The following is a 20,680-nucleotide window of genomic DNA, read 5'->3' as shown; positions in this document are numbered from 1 at the left end:
CGTTGTTTTGAAGCGGAAGTTTTGAATCGAAGGAAAAGTCAGTGACTATTGTGTGATGGCGAGTGAATGTATCTCGGCGAATTGAAGCTCGTGCTTCAATCTAAAATACTGTCTAAAAATACTGTCAACTGTTAATTGTGACTAATTGTAACATGAACAGCATAGTGCTAATGTTTGAGGCGAAATTTTTGTAACAATTCGTTTATCTTGTACAGGATATTCGTCAATATTTATACGCTCTGATGCTGTGATCCTTGGATCAATGCTTCTCAACGATTGAGCCATCATGTTTACTACAAATAATGGCGGTTCGGTGGTCGAGGCGATAACGGCGCCGGTCTTCACACGGCAGGTCCGGGGTTCAAATTCCATCCAGACTGCCTGACCACTTTGTTATGGGTAGAATCAATTAACAGAAAGCCAGAAATGGCAGGCCGAGACCTCTCGAGGTTAAGGTGCCAAGGAAGAAGAAGAAGTTTACTACAGAATATCTATTTCTAAATAAGCTTAACTAAGGGCAGAGAGCACAATCAATTTTCTGTTGCTAGTCCAACTCTTCAAAGATGTCTTGTCTGTTTTGTCCTTGAAGAGTTTGTTTGGGTGTCCTTAGCAGCCGATACTGCTGCTGTTGATGTCAGTAGAGCAAACCATTCATACAGTAGAAGATACCGAGGAATATTGACAGCCAACGTTTTCTCCTCTGCGATTTTTCGACTATACTTGTCAAATTTCATCCATAACGTTGTCAATCCAGAAAGAGTTTCTACAGTCCAGTGCAATCTGGGAATAATTTACCTTCAGTGGTTACTAAAGCGACGTATCTTTCTGAAGTAAACTAAAAAGAAATCTTCTTATGTCTTATGCTAAAAGCTCAAGAGATGTTTATAATACAAATCCTAGTGCCGGTAAGAAATTAGTGACGAGGCACGACAAATGCATCGCCTGGATCAAATAAAGTCGGTCCTGTCGGTCCAGAGATCAATTGAAGCTAGTATTTGTGGTGGAAAAGAAAATAAAATGCAATATGATTTTAGAATCACTGTATCACTTTTAAAGCAAAATTCAATGCTTGCTGTGATATTGCAACACTTACACGTTTCTTAAGTAATTATTTTCGCTGTTGCTGTATTTCGCTGGTCTGTCGTACAATGGTCGCCTACTTCTTTTTTGCCATCTACTAGGCTGTGACAAAGCTTTTGGAGCAAGTATCAGTCTAGTAGATAAACCAAAAAAAATATTACTAGATAGTGCTAGCTGGAGCGGCCCCCGGTAGTCTAGGCGACAGAGGCGCCGGTCTTCACATGGCAGGACCGGGGTTCACATCCCATCCGGAAGTGCCTTCCGGTACGTAGAGCTGACTACTTTGCTTCAGGTGCAATCAAGTCGCAGGAAGCCAGAAATGGCAGGCCGAGACCTTTCGAGGTGGTAGTGCCAAGGAAAAATAAATGCTCTAGCTGCAGAGAAGAGAATTGCCCAGTGGCAGCACTTAATTGTCGCCATAGTTGGTATCGGATTTGGAAGAAGGCAGTCGTTCTGAAAAGACCGCAAATTTCATCGTGACCTCTGCAAACCCCTCGTTCCACACGTTAAAAAGGTGTTCAAGCGTTTAGTCTTTGCAAGCGTGCTATTTTCTCTATAAGTAGAACTGATTATCTTTTACAAGATATGACAAGAATTTTTTTTCTCGCTAGTGAGCTGTGTGCAGGCTCGTTGACTGTTTAGAATAGAATCTAGAACGGAGTTTTGACTGATTGGACCAGACCGATAAAAAGACTAAAGAGAGAAATGTAAATGAGATCATCAAAATACTTACTTGGTACCCTAACTGATTACCTTAAAAAACAATCTACGTGTTTGGTGTTGATGGTTTTAATGTAAGTAGTCAATCACTTGCCGCACATTCAGTGTCTCCTAGAAGAGAAAGCAGGTCAAATCCTTTTTTCGAATGTACATCACAGTAATTTCTGCAACCCATTGTTTGAATGCGGAACGATTACCAATATACTTTATTTCTGCTTTAATGGATTGGATAACATTATATAGGGTCTGCATATGCCACCCACCGGGTACATAATACGCGGTAGAACCCTCTGCCCGGGGCGGGGGGTTTTATTTGATATTTACCGATTAATATCTCAACGTGGTGGCACTCTTGTTCGGTACGAGCATTCCCGAAGCGCGTCTTGTTACGCGACGACTCATCTAGCAACCGAAACCGGGGTAGAGAGAAAAAGGGCTTTTGTGTTTCGCGGTATTGTTTTGGGCAAGCAGTTTCGATGCAGTAGATATAACTTACATAAAACGTTCGTAATAGTAAAAAAAATCATATTGCAACATTAGAAGAGGAGGAGGACCCCTCGAAGACTCTTCGGTTCCCGGTAGTCAAACGTGTGGCCTTTCTCATGTACCAGTACAAAAAAGGGGGAAAAAGAGTGGTAGAGAGTATTGCGTAAAAGAAAATCAGTCGTACTTTCCCACCTGTGACTAGTAGTCGATAGATTATTTGTGCTTCACATCGTATCATTCACAGTGCATTGGCGCAGTATTTATTCCTTCCACGCCAGCACGTTCGTCCGCCTTTACTGTTTGATCTCGTACCGCTTCGTCCTGTCGTGCTGTTACCTTTCGCATAATGTCTACTTTTAGAGTCTTGCTGCTGCACGAATCGTACTACAAAATTTGTTAATAACAGTTCGCTCTCTCACGCACACGCACTCCTGATGATACTTTAAGACTTTTCCTTTTGTTTTGACTACTTTTATACGTTATTCACTTTTTTCACTCTGTTTTGTACAATTTACCTTAGCTACTTTAACGGGTTTTCGGTTTCCTTTGTTTTTTCGTCGTTCTGCTAAATGGCCAAAGATGGCAATCGTGAGAAGGATAAAGATCGTGTATTTTAAGATCCTAAAAAGTTTCACACTTACAAATAGTGGTGAAACACGCGTTAAAACAACCCAAAAAGGAAAGGGTACTTAGAAATAGCGTAAAAGGATTGCTTCGAAATAAGTTAAAAAAAAGGTTTCGCAGCGAAATCTACTTAGCACGAGCAGCTTTCAAAATGGTGTCTGCAAAAGTGGGCTTTTTACTTATCCGACAGACCGACAGGCCTGTTTTTTGGTTGGGGATTGTATGTATATAAATAAGGATAAGAGTTGTGAATTCAGATGTAAGCACGCACGAGGAACTCCACAACAGTCCTGCTGTTGGAGCTGTTCTGAAGACTAATGGCGTCAGTGCAACGGTTACGATGGCCATGGTAGACTAAGGGGGATACTTTGTCTTTCGCACCCATTACCACAGGATTTGATAGGCAAGAAAATTCGAAAACGATACATCCTGAGCAATGGATCAAATTGCTGGTTGTTTTAACCTCAGCTACGATAATAATTACTGATAAGTCCTGCTTCAGAAAATTCGTATTGTTTAATTGCAAATCTGTTGAAGATTGCGAGATTGTAGGATGTCCTTCGCTCACAGTTTATCACGGTCCAAGGATTTCTCAATTCTGAAGAAGTATCCAAAACTTGATATCGCCCAAAGACATAAGAAAATATTGATTTTGAGTGAAGAAAGTTCACTAAATTCTGCCCAATGGCCTGGAGTAAGATGGAGGTCAATGTCACACGTCCAATCGGAATTTGAAGACAAGGAATCCTGGCAGATTGTATCCCTTTAGCTTATTATACTTGACACACGTGGTAGGTTCTTCTGCCATCTTAAGTATATTGTTGATAAAAGTTCTTGTCTGCAGGGGTCTCAATTTTTTGCATGTTTTTTTTTTGTCATCTTGTCTTCCTTTTCGATGTCCTTATCGTAATACCTACATGAGCAGAACTGTTGTGGTGTTTCACGTGCGCATTCCAACATCCAGTTCCCTAACAAAGTTGATTAAATAGCTCTCCGCTGTAAAGCTCCTACAGCGCTTGTACACTTAACCTAACAGCTTAACACTAAAAACTTGTTTCCTCAAGCACACAACGCACACACACACACACGCGTAGGGAGTGGGTTCATTGGTTGTTGCATAGTAAAAATGGTAAATTAGATAGAAAAGCCACTTACAACAGCACTCACACACACACGTGTGCGCTAAAGTTGTGGCAGGGAAGTTTTAGAGAAAGAAAATACAATATTTGTAAATAATGGCCTGAGTCCCACAGTTTTCTCTGTCTGGCATGTTTGTACACTTACACACACGCACACGCACACTTCCACATCTGGAGAAGAGAGTAGAGATTAGAAGGAGGAGAAAAAAAACTACCCATCAAAATGAAGCTCTGATGAAGAGAAATAGATCTACACACTAAATGTACACTAAAGTAAGCCTAAATCACAAAATATTACAAATATTACTCATACAAGAAACCCCCAAAACAATGTGCAGGTTCTGTTGGTTTAAATCGGGGCAGTGAAAGTATTCCGCCACATCATTTGCCACACTCTGCTGCTTTTGCTTTACTGAAGGGGATTTTGGGGAGCAAAGAAGCGAACCGTACCGTATAAACGCTCCTAGTAAACTCGGTTGCGATCCTATACCGTTCGAGCACCTAAACCTAAACTAAACAACGCGGCGCAACTAGGCAATGCACTAAATTTCCTAAACATCTTTATCGTAACCCTCTTTTGCCTAGGGGAGGTTGTTCTGTTATCTCATTAACAATAAGCAACGATTCTCTGTGTCTGTGTTTTCGTTAAATATATTGTTTTTTCGGTTTTTGTTTTTTGGTTTATCGCTATCGTTCTATTCCCAGGGGAAGCCCAAGGCGTTATAGAAGCGCAAACGTCTTGTCTCGTCGATCTCGCGGATCACGCAATAAGAATACGCAAAGGAATTAAAAAAAAAATCAACCGCATGATCTTTTCCTTCTCGCCGCCTAACTGCACACGAACGGTGGACTAGAGCTAAGCAATCGACGTTGAGATCATTCACCAGTAGTAGTTTGATTACGTTTCCTATTTTGTTCCAACTTTGATTCTTCGTTTCCCGCCATCTAACAATAAGTCTGTGTTTGCTTTAGTGCCTGCGGATGGTTGGGGCCTGGTGGCAATCTAGCTTGGCTGAGGTGCCACCAGTGCAGCACTGGACTGACGCAACAACATCGACGGTGGTCGTTGGCCACCCTTGCGTAGATCCGTGCCAGTAGTAGTTCCACCAGCAGCCGGAACACCCTGCACCGGAAGATGTTGGTGGGGTGGCGGAAGTGGTTGGTTGTGCGGTGGCACCTGTGGTGCGGGCGGTGGCGGTTGATTAGCACCGGACGATTGATTTTCCTTTTGCGTGTCGTCCACGTGCGTTTGCTGCCGCTGGAGCACTTCCATGTACTCGCGGATAAGGTTTGCGATTTGGAAAGCCTACGGGGAAAAAGAGGGAGCGCGAAACGTGTTAGACCGCAACATCATCCGGGTGTCCGGGATAACACTAACCTGTGCCGTGGTAAGGATAACCTTCGACTGTTTCTTATCCGACCCGGTAATGATCATCAGACAGTTCATGTTGGGCGAGAACGACAGTATCGACTGGTAGTCGTACGTGCAGAGCGTGTTGCGTGACCGATGCTCGAGCAGATGCAGTCCCTTCTGGTCCACCGCCAGCCAAAGCATCCGCGGCCAGTTGGAGGTGAACGATTGCATCACGTCGAAGATGGTGGCCTTGTGGAGGGGCCAGCTTTGGATGAGATTCAGGAAGGATTTCTTCGCCTCGGCCGGCGTTGTGCCGCGCAGACTCTGGTGATGCATCGCAACACTGTCGCGCGGGATGTTCGGTACGAAGCGGGGCGGCAGACAGTGGGCTGCGATCGGTCGATAGTCCTGCACGATGTCCGAGCTGTCGCCCAGCTCAAGTTGTCCTTGTAGAGCAGTTAACATAATCTGTGAAAGCGTGAATGGCAAGAAGTTAGTTAATCGCTCAGTCAACCGAGCACGACTAAGTCCTAATACACTTACAGCCTCCATTTCCGTGATGGGAAAACGTTCGGTACGCAAACCGTGTAGCACCTGGTGATAGAGCAATTCCTTTTCGACGGGATCGTCCAGGTTCATGTACTGATCGCAGAACAGATGCTTCTTGAACAGAAACAGATGATGCTGCCGGCGGCAGGCAGGCGGTAAGTTGGAGCTCTGATTCTGCTGCACTGCCTGCGCGGCCGCAGTACGATACTTTTCCCACTTGGACATCACGTCAGCAACCTTTTCGTCCGGCAGTAAGCTTCGTTCCGATGCACCCAGCACTTCGTAGATAGCGTAACCTGTACCGCAAAATGCCCCGGACCGGCGATAAATGAGCGATTAGTATAGCGCAAGCGATCACACAGCACCTCAGTTAGTTCCAACAAAATCAGTGACATGGTCCACTACCTGAAGATTAACTAATTTCGAAGAATTTTCCCCGGTAAATGAGTTCTGAAGTATGTTGAGATGTAGCTCACCAACTTTGAACTCATCTTGGAACTTGGGAGTTTCAGTCTCACCAAGGTTTCCCTCAGGATCAGCTCAAAATAGAACTAAGCAGCTTATAAAGTTCCTCAACTCTACTTAAAACTTGAAAGGATCTTGCTCTTACACAGTTTTTGCTTTATGGCAAATTAATAATTGATAACATTGGGGAGGTGACTCCTCTCAGTATTCTCTATCTCAGGCTCAGGCCTCTCTAACCTATCTCTAATCTTCATTGCACATCTTCATAACCATCTGTATTACTATTCTTTTTGGAAATCCAATTATAGTCGCAAGCAAAAACAAACATAATCAGTCGTCTTAGGAGACCCGATTCAATAGCGCACGTCTGCAAATTCTTTATATCTAGGTCCGATCACACCTCAATTTAAGAATGATATGGCATATCAAGCTCCATGTAGGCCGTCACACAAATCAAAACTCTACAAACAAACACACACACAAGCACATTGCTTCCCCGGTCTTCCCACTTACCCAGTGCATTTTCCTGTAGTCCGATCTTCTTCTTCACGATTTCCATCACCTCTCGAGATGTCGAGCTCGGGTGGAACTCGACCGAATGGTACTGTCCGTCCATGAAGTGGAACCGGGCATAGATCGGCCGCCGGTTGATCGTGCAGATGATCTCCTCCCGCGACGGTGGCCACTGGCGGCGCCGGGTACCCTGCGTTTTGAAGAAACATTTCTCCGCAAAGCGTGCATACTTGCCCTCCTCGGTGATGAAATCGCTAGCGCAACGTTTCAGATGGCCTAGCAGATACTTGCGCACCACCTTCTGCGGTGGCAGGATGACGCTACAGGCAAGGGAGAGGAGCGCCCAGTGGCGCAGGTTCACGCGCGAGTTGGGGTCGGGATGGTCGGTCGTTTGCTTGATCAGCTGCAGATACAGTTCGTTCAGCAGTGACTCCTTGCGCATGCACCGATCCATGATCGATTGTATGAGCGTGATGTGTTCGTCCTCTGCGCGCTGAACTGTTTCTCCTGTGTGGTGGGGCAACGCGACCAGGCAGGGATGGATGAGAGAAGGGGGGAGGAAATTGTTAGCGTACTGTCGATGCGATTGGTGAAGGTGGTCTTTCTCTGTCACTTACCATTTTGTCCAAGACCGGCGTATGTTAGAATCGAATTAAAGACCTGCAGCATCGCTTGCTCCTCTTGATCGGGCAGCTTGCTAAGGCTTTGTGGCAGTGCCTGTCGGCTGAATGCCCAGTAAGCGTGCGGGAATCCTTTGTACGTTTCGCCATGATCGTGCATCGGACTGCCGTGCTCGGCCCGTAACTTCTCCAGCCGATGTTTCGACAGCCGGCGCAAAGTGTTCCTCAGGAAACCTCCACTCGGGTCCTGAGGTTTGCGCAGAATTTCCGCATCGACCAGATGTCTCCGGCAGACAACCAGATTGTGGTGCAACCGGACACGGTCCTCGTTCGTGATGCCTTTGCTCTTCTTCGGCGGTACCTCGTTCTCCGTGATCCAGTTCGACAGGGCCGGATAGTACGACACGATCAGCGAGCCGATTTCGTTCTTCTGCGCCGTCTCAAACACGAAGCACCGCTGCTGGTCGGTGCTGGTGCTTGTGTGGCGGTTCAGACTGATCGTGATGAAGCTGTCGCTCGGATCGAGCATGATCGATTCTACCTCCGCGTACCGGAACTCGTACAGCACGAACTTGTCGTCCGGCTTGATCAGTATGATACCCTCACAGTTCACGCCGAGTATGAGACTGTTGCCATAGCTCCAATAGCCACGGTAGGACACGGCGAACATCGTGGTGCCGTACAGTGGGTACTGCATGACACACGACAGGTACAGCACCTTCGCCGTTAGCTCCGTGCGTCCTGAACCGTACTGTCGATGAGCTTGGGCCAGTATCGGCACCCAGAACTGTTCCTCGCGGGTTTTCGAGATGCGCTCCGGCAGATAGCTCGGCACGTCCGAATAGTACTCCGGTTTCGGCTGGTTCGACGGATCGCCCAGCGCGACCTGGGCCTGTAAGCCGGCGAGCTGCAGCGCAACCTTCTCCGACACGGGGAAATCGTCGCACTAAAATAGAAGCAAAAGCAGAGCCGGGATTAGTAGCGAATGACGCGCGGAAAATGCTGGCTGCGCCTACCAACCTTCACTACACTGTACACGGCCTGTGCGTACAGCATGTTCACCTCGACCGGATCCTGCGAGAGCTCCCGGGTGCTCTTGAACAGGCGCTTCTTGAACACAAACCGATTCTCGCCCGAACCCAGCGTGGTTGTGTTCTTGCGCAACGTCGAGCTGGACGCGTGAATCTTCGTCTGCTTGCTGTACACATTGAAGGTTAAAAACAGAACAAGAGAAAAACCAATCGTCAGTAACAAATGTTCCCCACTCTGCGTTGCACCGTGTACCGGGGGTCCCTACAGCAAGACAGGCCTGTCCACGTAGTCACGACGTTCACTGTCGTACGATAGCTTTTCGCGTTTTTGGTCATTTGCCCAGCGTCACGTGGTGGTGTTTGTGTTCTTTTTTTTCTATTTCGTCAGGTGGTGTAGTACTTGGGCAGTTTTGTGCTCATCAGTTCCTCGGGCAGTTTCAGATACAGTACGATCCGGTACGCCCGCCGGTTCACTTTTTTCACTATGTTCGTCAGCCGACTGTCCCGGTCTCGTCCACTGGCATTCGGGGGTTTGATATTGTGTGTGCGTGTTACAATGCAAGGACACGTGCGTTTTTAGCGACAGGGATAGGGCAACCGTGTTGTTGTTGCCGCATCGAATTTGTTGCCGATGAAAGAGTGAAGAAGAAGAAGAAGCATAGTCCGTGGTACATTATTGGATCGTGGTATGGGGGGAAAAGAAGGGAATTTCGATAAGCTTCAGCTATGTACAGAACTTGTCCAGCTTTATCCAGTGTTACCACTACTGCAAACCGGCACGGCACACACACGAAACACACGGCGAGGCGAATGAGTTAGGGAGATGATGAGCGAATCCTTTTATGAGGTCCCTTCCGCCATGACAGCTCTACTCGATGGATATTTACATATGAGGCGCTAGAGGCTAATGAAGGGCTTTTTGTACAATTCACTTCAACTGGCATATCTATTCATTAGATATCGGGTCCAACTTTAACGGACTCAGAAAATGAGTCATGAGACATGAGTCATCCAAAGCATGTGCGACTCCAACACGTAGGTGTGATAGAACTTGTCACACTGTCGGGTCGCAGTCGCATATGCTTCGGTGGACATTTTAAACCTACTCTACTCGATCTTAATATTAGCTGGCACTAAGTGGACCATATTGGAAAATACTGTTTCCTATCGAAAGTATCTTCCATTTCAGTATACTAGTTCAGAAAATTGATCAAAATTATTGGAATACACACGATCCTAGTAAAACATGGCAACAAATATTCACAGCTCGAAAACAAACGTCAAACGAAATCTCACATGTTGTCCAATACCGTCGCAGACTCACTCACTTTGTTAATCCACCAATCCTTTTTGTCTGTAACTCCAAGTTTTTCTGCGTTCTCGCGTATTGTTAGTAGTGTTCCGGATGTCAATCGACCCACCGAGTCGTCCATGGTTTAGTCATTGTGTGTGTCAGCGTAGGTTAGAGTGGGACGTGTCAGTGTGTTCAGTGCGTCCGCAAGAATCTGTCCCAATGTAATACTAGTCCGCCTCAAGTCACACCAAGCACGCGAAAATCAGAAAACGCAATCAAAAGAGGAAAAAACCACTACTACTTACGCTTCCCAGGCAGCGATAATGTCGTACAGATAGTCGTGCGACTTCACGTGCTCCTCACCATCCGGACGGGACTGATAGATCGCCCAGCCCTCAATATTGCACAGGCCAAGCTTTTCTGCCAGCTTCGCCACGGCATCGCTTGCCGTATCGGTCGGATGTACGTCGATCGCTTTGGTGCGTCCATCGAGGAAGAAGAATCGGCACACAATCGTACCGAGTCGTCGCATTGCCTGCAAGCAATTGAGAACGGTTAGAGCAAAACCGCACGGTTTGACAGTTGACGCGAGCTCTCCACTCCACTTACGGCCACTTCCACACTCGACGGAGGATACTGACGGCACCGAACCTTGGTGTTTTTGCAATTATCCAAACACCACTGCACGTACTGGCGCAGTTTGCCCTCGAGCGATTCGAGATTCTTCTTCAGGAAGCTCACAAAGTACCGGAACAGCAGTTTGCTCGGCTGGAAGGCGACGATCGTCAAGCACAGCAGCAACCAAACGCGATCGGTCCAATCGACACTGGGATTGTTCGTGGCCTGGCGCATACACTGGACGAAGATTTCATCGCGCAGCTCCTCCCGCTCGATGCCCTGCCCGATAATGAACTGGATGACCTGCAGTTCGCGCTCACTGTTCAGCTCACCCCGGATGTATTTGCACAGGTCGCGGAAAATGTTACACGCGATTGTGACATTTTCCGGATCGTACATGTGTATGTGGGACGAAGGGATCGTTGTGCCGCGGTAGTACGTGATCATCTCGTACTTCGGCACCATGTCGACCGATTTGCGGCCTTTGCGCGTGAGCGTCGCCATGATCGTACCCTCCGGCGACCGTTCGTGGGTGTTGTAGTAGCTTTCGGCAAACTCGAGAATGTCGTAGTACACATCGTCCCGTAGCAATTCCTTCTCGCGCTCGGTAATGTCCATCTGTTGCATCTCCTGTAGCTTCTTCTCGACGCGATACTTGCGCCGTTGTTCGCGTTCCGCGAACGGATGGCCACCACCAGTGGAGGAAGCCCGCGAGCTTGGCCGGCTGTGTTTCGGCGAGGATGGACTCATGGGACCGTTCGAGCCGGTACGTTGGATCGGACTTGCCGATCGTATGACGGCCGGACTCTTGGGGCGTAGCTTGTGACCAGCGGACCCGTTCTCCAGATGCACGTAAGCGTGACTAGGTGCGGCATGTGCATGCGGTGGTGGCTGTGGTGGAGCTTCCGGTTGTGACGGATGTGTGGTTGGGGCTGATTGAGCCGGACCATGATGCACTGGTGGAGGAGGTTGGTGAGCGTGTGGCGGTGGTACCGGTTGCTGATGGGCATGTACCGGTGGTGGAGGCGCTACGGCTGGATGATGTGCAGGTGGTGCAGCACCTGCTGCTACCTGCGACTGATGCTGCGGAATCGGAGGTACCTTTTCGTGTGCATCTAGTGGTGGCGGTGGCAGTTCCTTCAGGTGTATAACGGCTTCATAGATCGGTTCCTCATGGCGACGTATGTGGTGCAGCGTTGCCGGATGATGTGGCTGGGCAGCTGGAAGTGTGTGGTTATTGTTTTCGATTGGTGGCGGTGGTGGTGGCATCGTCGGCTCTGGCAGTGATGGGATCCTGGGGGAAAATCAAAAGAATCAGCAGACATATTAGTACACCGCGAAGGAACTTCCCCACTCTCTCTCTCTCTTTCTTACCCGCCCATCGGTTTCGGTGTCGTCGGCTTATTGTTGTTAATATTGTTATTGTTATTATTGGTGTGGTTGCTGCTGCTAATCGCACCGGTCCCGTTCACCAGTGGAGCCGCACCCTTGAGTGTGGAGGTCGCCGACACATTATTGTTGCGCTCGCTCGTCAACCCTTCAATCTCCTGCTGTATGACCGATTCCAGCTCCACGTCCAGATCCTCCACCAGGTTGTCCATCTTCTCGCCGATCTCGTCGATGATCGCGTTCGAGTTCGCGTTCGGCTGTACCTCGCTGAGGAAGGCAAACAGATTGTCCAGATCAACCGAATCGTTGCTCTGCAGGCTTGCGGATCCGGCCCCTTTGATACCGCCGGCCGAAATCGAGCCGGAACCACCCTTGCCACCATCCGCACCACCGGCGGCGGCTCCATTCTGGGCGGATTGCGCGTGGCGACTGTTATTGTTTGCGACATGCTGTTGTGAGTGCAGTTTCGAGTTGATCTGTTCAGCCATTTGCGACAGAGCGAGAATTTCTTCTTTCGCAACCCTGCAGGAAGATAGAGTGTTTAGCGCATTAGCGTTGGGAGCGAGGCGTGATTGTTAGAGACACGGCTGTGTGCGAGTTTCCTATGCCCGCTGGCACGCGGAGTAGAACGGACAGACAGACAGACAGACGGACACGCAGCAACTACATCTAGGTGTGCACATGCGCCTATATGCTAGCTACCGGCGCGGTCTTCTACACTAGGCAAGCGTTCATCAGAGCAATGGAAAGCGCACAAACACGAACACAGCGGAACAGTACAGACACTACATGTTAAGGGCCGCCGACGACGGCCCACTCACCCGTTTCCGTGCCCACCATGTCCGGTACTACATATTAGCATGCTTATACGAATGTACGAAAATCAAAACACAGGGATTTGTTGGTCGGTTTGTTTGAGCTCGGTTTCAGTGTACAGGATTAGTGAGTTGGCGTAAACGATGGACCGATTAGAGTATGTGGGGAAGGTTTGGAAAGCAGGGGGGGTAAGGTAGGCAGGATACGGTATCGGGTTGATCGTAGACGTACTAACCCATTACGGCGGTAGTGACAATCGAGAGGGAAATTAAAAGTATCACCAAGGTAAGGTTTGCAAAGCTGGAAATAATGGTATCAAAAATGGGACAAAAATGGGACATTTGTAAAGATAGTATAGATGACAAGAGAGAGATAAAAAGAGAGATAGGCAGAAGTATGCCTTACATTCTAAAGAGATTCGATTGAAGTCATGCTGGATTAGGTAGGCATTAGCTAGTAAAAAAATCAATACAGTTTGTCCAAGACGATCAAAGACCCACAACCCACGATGGTACCAACTACACGATGACAGCAAATAACCCGACCACTACTACTTCTACTACGACTACTGATTACTGTAAGATCACGAAATGGGACCACCCCCAGCCATGCCCAAGAACAGACCTTTCGCTTTCCTCCAGTGCCTTCCGGTCGGCTTCCGCCTGGGCCGCTTCCCGCTCCCGCCGCTCCGCTTCCAACCGTTCCCGCTTGCGCATCTCCTCATCAACGCGCCGCATCTCCCGCAGTGCCGTCGCAACTTCACGCGCAAACACACCTCGCAGATGGCTCTGGATGACGATTGCAGCTCGTCGCTTCTTCAAGAACTCGATCCTCAGCTTCCAGCCCTTGTACGCGTGCTGTATCTTAAGGGCCGCCGAACGAATCCGCCTATACTGACGCTGCTGGCTGAAGCGCTTCCAATTACGCTGTATGATCAGTGCCTTCGAGTTGATCACCTGCTTGCGGGCGTCCTCGAGCGGTTCGTGCACCACACTGCGCAGGAACACCTTCGTACGGCCCATCTGCCACTCGGTCGTGGGCACGTTCAGCTCGCGTATCACAGCCAACGCCTGATCCTGGCTGGACATGTTGCGGAACCGTTTCGTCAGACACTGGTACTTCTGCACGAAATCGTCGAACGTCAGATGCACCGGGAAGCCTTCCCGCCGTATACGAATAATGTCCAGCATGCCGAGATATCGGAGCTGATCCAGCACAAGCTGATCGTCGTAATCGTTCGGCAGTTTGTCGGAGTTTGGTTTGATACACCGGACGTACCATGGGTTGGTGCTCTGCAGGACATCCACCAGCGCTTGCAGTTGCTGCCGGAAGGTATCGCTAACCGTCAGCTTACCCTTGGACGTACCGCGCGATACAGTGCTGGTGGCAGACGAAGCCGACTGCACGTGCTGGATCGAGAGCAAATCCTGGAAGGACGCAATCTCCTGCACGAACGTGTTCGCACTGCGGCTCATATGATCGAACAGAACGTCCTGCTGCACGTCACGATTTTTGTCGACGAATCCCTTCACCGTGTAGCTAACGCAACCGGCGTAATGGCGAATGCCAAACTCCGACTCCCAGTGGCGACGGTCCTGACCCTTGACGTAGCTACCGTGCGATTCGAACTCGCCGTGCAGATTGGTGAGGTACGCCGTGTCTGACCCCTTTGGCATATGGCACTGTTCCGTCAGCAGCTTGAGAATGCAGCGCGGTGGCTTCTCGATCAGCTCCAGACATAGCGTGTTATCGGTGAACTGAATGTGCGAGAACTTGATCTCCTCTTGACGGTACTGGAAAGGGGAAAGAGAAGCGCAGAGAGGGAAGAGGTGAGAACTCGCAATACACAGAGCATACAGATAACAGCAACACTTACAATCTCCTGTTCCAGCGCAAACACGTAGTGGTTGAAGAATTTGTGCAGCTTCTCGTTCGTGTAGTTGATGCACAGCTGCTCGAACGAATTCGTGTTAAAGTTCTCGAACCCAAAGATGTCCAACACGCCCAAAAACCGGGACGCATCCTGGCCCGGATTGATGCACGTGTTGATATGGCTAATTAACCAGGCGAAGGTTCGCGAGTACAGCGCTTTCGCCATCGCGTGCCGATTCTCGCCCGCTTCCTGCAGCTTCAGCGGAATCTCCGTAATGTTTCCGCGCACATTGATCTGTCGCTTCAGCAACACCTGCACGAGGTCCGTCTCCTGCAGCCCCAACAGTTGGGCAACGATTTTCACAATCTCATCATCCTCCGGTGCCAGCTCGCACCGCTCCCCATCAACGTCGGCAAAGTTCAGATTGCCCAACCACATTATGGCACTCAGCACCCGGAATATGCCGTCGATCAGTGGTTGCGAGATCTGCAGCACATTGAACGCCAACCGTAACGCTTCAAACCGCTTCGATTCGGTGGCAATCTCCAGCGCGGATTGATCCGTGCCCGCATCGCCCGTACCACCGGACGCGTTCAGATACCGGTAGAAGGATGCATCACGCAGATGAAGGGCGGCCGCCAGCTCTTTGTTCGTGGTGCCCTCGGCAACCAGCTGATACAGCACGTGATAGTTCCGTTCGCCCGGACTCTGGAACGTGATGCGCGACTGCTCGAGCAGATAGTCCTGGATGATGCAGCCCTTGATGCACCACTTCGAGTCGAAGCACACCTGCATAAACTTGCCAAACCGGGAGCTGTTGTCGTTGCGGATGGTTTTCGCATTGCCGAACGCCTCCAGGATGGTGTTCGCTTCCAGGATCTGCTGCTGCACCCAGGTCGATACGTCGCACGTGACCGAGCACAGATATTGCAGGATGAATTTGGTGGTTTCCGTTTTGCCGGCGCCCGATTCGCCGGATATGACACACGACTGGTTCGTGTTGTTGTCGCGTATGTTGCGATAGGCGGCTTCCGCCATCGCAAAGACGTGCGGGTCGAGCAGGCCCAGCTTTTGGCCATGATATTTGGCAACATATTCCTGCAAGGAAGGGAAGGCAAAAAGCAAAAGTCCATTAGTGTTATCACTTCACGGTCTACAATGACAGAACGGTGTGTGTGTGTGTGTCCTCTTTTAGTGACAAATCCTTCTCGTCATATTAATGGCGGGTGTGAGTGAGAGTGCCTGCACTGCACTTCAGGCTGGACGACAGTAGGTCAACGAGGTAACGAGAGTGTAAAGTATTAATGCAATGACCTACATACCGGACAAAATGGCTCGCCTGCCACCTTGCCGATGTTGCGCAACGCTTAGAAGGGAGTGACGGAAGAAATCTCATTTACCGCCCGGAAGTTGCCGCCGGCGATGAGGTAAGTGTGGAAGGATATTAACAGCCGTTTTGGAGGCAAGTGTTAAGGCGGTGGTAGCATATGACAGGGCAGACATGTTTGACCCCAATTTGTTGCGCATTAGTGCATGTTGAAGTAGACTGTAGACTTCAATTTCTTGCTCAAACTCTCCAGAGTAATAGCTCTTGCCTGTTCTTACAAGGCGCTGATGCCAGCTATATGTTAAAGTTAGTGATTCACACACATAAAGCTGTCAGCTTTTGATAACCAATTTTAGTTTTGCTTGTTAAAATCTGGTTCACATGTGTTGTCCATTCGTATAAACATGCTCCGCATATTTTTCAGACTCTCCTTTCTTGTAACCCTTCATTGTGTGTCTTCAAGATAGGAGTATTGGAGTTTAATTTAAAATTCAAATGAACGCATTAAAAGAAATGACCATTATTTTAATAAAGCATTCATTGGTGCTTTAAAAGATACTTTCAAACCAACTTTGAAAGGCTTGCTTCAAAAACGTAAGACCCTGGCCATAAAAAATCTTTCTACAGCAAAGCGAGCCCACCTGGACAACACATGCGAGTTGTGACAGGGAACGACGGGCTTTTCCGAACGCACAAGACCGTGCGCTACGCATCGTTGATCCTGAACCCCAATTTCCCACAATTAGCATGCGAAGGAGGACGCTCTTGGTTGGTGTTGACTTAGCCTACGGGACGCTATCGTAGCAAAACCCAACCATTCGGACAGGATTTCCCCTTTGTTGATTATGACAGCTGAGTTGTTGTTCTTTGCCTGTTCTTTGCTTCTTCAAGAAGACCCTGAGAATGTTTATGATGACTCAAAACAAAAGCAATTCTCATTAGCAGCTATCAAAGAACGAAGCCAAAAAAAGAGAAGGTGAGGGATAGAACTGTGACTCCACCGGACATCATTAGGGCTCAAGGTCTTTGTCTGTAAGGGTAAAACAAATCCCCGTGCGAGCTCTACATTAGCGATGCGTAAGCACTACTCAAACATAAGATTTCACTTCCTATCTTCCCGACATGCTGCTACAGAGAAGCCCCCCGCAACAGAAGCGGCAAACAATCCGCGGATAGCAAATGAGTGATGTTATCAGGGCGGCAAATGAACATCTCGCAATGATAGTTTTTGGGTTTTTGGCTATTTAGCACAAACACAGTGCGACGTGAAGGGAAAAAGGTGTTACGGTACTGGGCCATTTCTACCTCGAAAAGGGAACACCTAGTACGGAGGGAAATCTTTTTGGTTTTGCAAATTTCGAACCTCAAATGCTCCCGGTCTTAGTCCAGTGTGTTCAGCGTTGGCAGGTTGCCATTGATAGATTGATTGGTGAGATTGGTGTTGTGCTCTTTTCCGCTGCTTGAAGTGTACATCCCGAGTTGTTTCTACCGATCGATCTTCATCCACAGGGCGGATGCGTTGATAAGCGAAAAAGTGTAAACAGTTGCGAGCCACGAGATCCACTGCAAACCCTGTGGCAGTGGCTCAGTTTGAGATCCAAGAGGAGAGAGCGAGAACTCGCCAAGCGCAGTATCGCCTCAATAAAAAGCCCACCTTAATAACGCTAGCCGATTGTAATCAATTAACTCTTTCTTTACGGCGTTGGTAGACGGCGTGAGCCAACCACAAACCAAGCGCCAAGAAGTGGAATACCGTGGTCTCATGCCGAAATCGTGCCACGAGATGTCTCGAACATCGGATAGCGAACAGTGAGGCGGCTTTGGCACTTTGGCCTGTGGTGTCCGTGAAACTGGCGGCCAGTGAGCTTGAGGACATGGATGGAAGGGAGATGCTACAGAAAAAAATTGCACTATTTTAGCGAGTCAATTAATCAATCAAACAATCGAAACGCTGCGCTGGCGTGTGCATTCGAATGTCCGGCCTGTGGCACATTCTTCGGTGGAGTTGTTGGTTTTTCCAAATTCGCTTCTTCTCGCTTATCGCCATTATTTTCGCAATAAACTTCCGGTCGTAAAGGATACCGTGCCGGGTGAGCCGTTGAAATGATTTATGATTGTTGAAGTTGCGAAACGAGTTACGGGAATATGGAGACGTAATCTGTCACATTACAGGGGGAAGATCGGTTGGTCTGAGTGTCTTTTGAAGCTTTTGAAGACATGGCAAGTTTATTTGAAGTCGAATGATACACAAATGACTGGAGATTAAGAAACTTCCGGCACGAGCAGGAGATACTGTCTAAAGCAAGTACCTACTTTCACGAATGTCAGTGCATAGAGTCCAACCAGCCTATTGCAGACGAGAGATTCCTATTCTGACCTCATTAAGCATGCCGGCTGTGTTGCGTACCGGAGATATCCGAAGTCCCACAGAACGGAAAGAACCTTCTTCCTACGTGACTATCGTAGCCAAAGAGCCAACCACAGGCCATACCTGTTACATTTTGGACACGCCAGTAACAAATATGACGACACCAATCATCCTATCCAATCCATCCATTCATCGTACACTGGTCACTCGATGAAACGGAAGCACACCAATCCGGCGATTGCCTTATGCGTAAGGTTTTAGGGCCGTGAACGCATGATCACATCGGCCACTTTGGGCGGTGGAGTGCCATGTTCCGCCACACGCTTCGATGTTTCCTAACCTGGGTGGGGAAGTGGGCGCTTATCCGCCACCGGATAATACAATAAAGCTTTATTGAGCATATGATTTTAGCAATTTAGTCTTCGACAATCGACAGTCAAGCGCGGCATCAATTAGCGCCGCCATCAATAACCTTTCGCGCGGTCACCAATGTCGGGTGTGGGAGTGGTGCGCTGTAACTGTAATCATAATACACGTAACAGTGTAAATCATGTGTGTGTGAAGCACGCACCATAATGTGTGACAGATGATTGCCGATTTAGTGAGCATAAAGCAGCGATAGTACAATTGGAAGTATGGTTTCTTCTGGGAAGAGAATTAAAAAAGTTCTCAATGGCTGTAATAGGCCGGTGATGCATGCAAACCTAAACAGTTTGATGAAGTGAATCCTCAGTTTTAAAGTGGCTCCATCAAATGTCTCTTGATAAAAGCTTTTGGGTACTACAAGTCATGAGATGGACTTCACACACTTCACACTTAACTTCAAGTTATCCTGTTGTTAAGGCAACGTTTGTGAGACACGATTTCTCTATATTCTACAGGGTTTGATTAAGAATCTTCCTGGAATAACCTTAAAGTTTATACTTGTTTTCAGAGTTAAAATGATTGAAAACTATTGACCGGGTCTACTTCATTGTCTCTTCAATTCTAACATCAGAGGGTCTCAATGTTCCACACTTCTGTTGCTTAGTGGACATTTCTTCGTAGTCCCAAAGTTAAGGTCTTCAGGCCGTTCCACAAGAATAAGGAAGGTTAAAGTCTTCATTAAATTGATAATTCATCTTTATCTAGTTATATTAATATTCCTTGAATTCACTTTTTTCGACAGAAACGATAGTAATAGGGATATTTAATAGTTGAACCCTTCTCGATGCAGTCAAAATATTTGAATTACGAATATCAATCAAGAATTCCGAATATCGAGCACTAGGTTTAGGGGACTTAATAGCTTCAAGTTGGTATGGATTGAGGATCACAGATGATCTAAAGATTCGAATAAAAAGTATTGGGCGACAGTAGCTGTCAATATTAGTGAGGTCTGATTATGCAACTACGAGGTATCATTAAGTCTAGTAAGCCTGAAATGGCAGGCATGACCTAAGAGGTCGTTAGACCAAGAATAGAGAGAACTGCCAATATCGCTAATTAATAGAAAATGGAATGTATCAAGTGGACGCTTCTCAGAGCAGTAAAATTATTTGATCGGTGAATATCAGGACTTAGAGGCTTAGGATGAGAAGGCTTAATAGCTTCATTTTGGTAACGGTTGCGACACGAAGTATAGTCACCAAGCCAAGTGAAGTTCTATCGGACAGCATTCTTAACACTTCAATAATGCTCGCATTATTATCTCTTTCCTTTGAGGATCACAGTAAAGAATTTTGAGCTCTCAAAAGATTCGTTTTGGGGTGGTCCGGTGGCCAAGGCGTCAGCGGTGCTGGTCTTCACACGGCAGGACAGGGGTTCAAATCCCATCCAGACCGCCTCTCCGTACGTAGGGCTGAATACCTTACTACGGGTAACATCAAGTAACAGAAAACCATAAATGACAGGCCGGGACCTCTAGAGGTTGTAGTTCCAAGGAAGAAGAAGAAAGATTCGAATAAAAGATTAAAGAACGACAGTGTTTTGCTCATAAGCAGTTGAGAGCAAAGCTGCTAAAATGAGTTTTTACCCAAACACCAAACTTGGTGTTCTACCTCAATTTTCGGCTATACAAGTCTTGAAGATTATGAACCTAGATATCGTGCAATGTTATAGGGTTGAAGGATTCTATCGATCACTAGGGAACACGAGTCAAGTACAAATGAAACACTGAGTTGTAAGAGTGTCGCTCAGGCGTTAAAAGCAAATAGCTGTCTCACCGTTCTCCATGTACGACCAATGACACTTTGAAGTAGCTAGAGTAGCTAGAAGAGCATGCCCTACCTGAGTAACACTTAAGTTGAATGAATTGTAAAAAAAACACGTTAATCACACGTCGGATAATCAATCTAAGCGGTGCTCGATTTGTGCTAAAGCCCTACATCCTTTGATGGGCGGAACAGAACGCGCTGAACCGGCTTATGCCACCG

General features: G+C 47.8%; 1 protein-coding gene across 2 annotated transcripts in view; it reads right to left on the bottom strand.

Moving 5' to 3' along the window:
* Positions 1–1,977: 1,977 nt before the first annotated feature.
* The window catches only part of LOC118502669 (myosin-I heavy chain), a 44,840-nt gene continuing 26,137 nt past the window's right edge, over positions 1,978–20,680 (bottom strand). For both annotated transcript variants that reach the window (XM_036035141.1, XM_036035140.1), the window contains exons 5-15: positions 14,575–15,669; positions 13,323–14,491; positions 11,868–12,404; positions 10,485–11,787; positions 10,181–10,410; positions 8,571–8,748; positions 7,548–8,496; positions 6,931–7,437; positions 5,947–6,248; positions 5,428–5,871; positions 1,978–5,355 (exon numbers count right to left, since the gene is read on the bottom strand). In XM_036035141.1, the coding sequence (XP_035891034.1) occupies positions 5,053–5,355; positions 5,428–5,871; positions 5,947–6,248; positions 6,931–7,437; positions 7,548–8,496; positions 8,571–8,748; positions 10,181–10,410; positions 10,485–11,787; positions 11,868–12,404; positions 13,323–14,491; positions 14,575–15,669 (7,017 nt within the window). In that variant the 3' untranslated portion in view covers positions 1,978–5,052. The remainder of the gene's footprint in view (positions 5,356–5,427; positions 5,872–5,946; positions 6,249–6,930; positions 7,438–7,547; positions 8,497–8,570; positions 8,749–10,180; positions 10,411–10,484; positions 11,788–11,867; positions 12,405–13,322; positions 14,492–14,574; positions 15,670–20,680) is intronic.

The sequence above is a fragment of the Anopheles stephensi genome, chromosome 2 (assembly GCF_013141755.1).
Source record: "Anopheles stephensi strain Indian chromosome 2, UCI_ANSTEP_V1.0, whole genome shotgun sequence".
In the NCBI taxonomy this organism is placed as follows: Eukaryota; Metazoa; Arthropoda; class Insecta; order Diptera; family Culicidae; genus Anopheles; species Anopheles stephensi.
The sequence above is the reverse complement of the archived record's forward strand: the minus strand, read 5'-3'. Positions and strand labels throughout refer to the sequence as shown.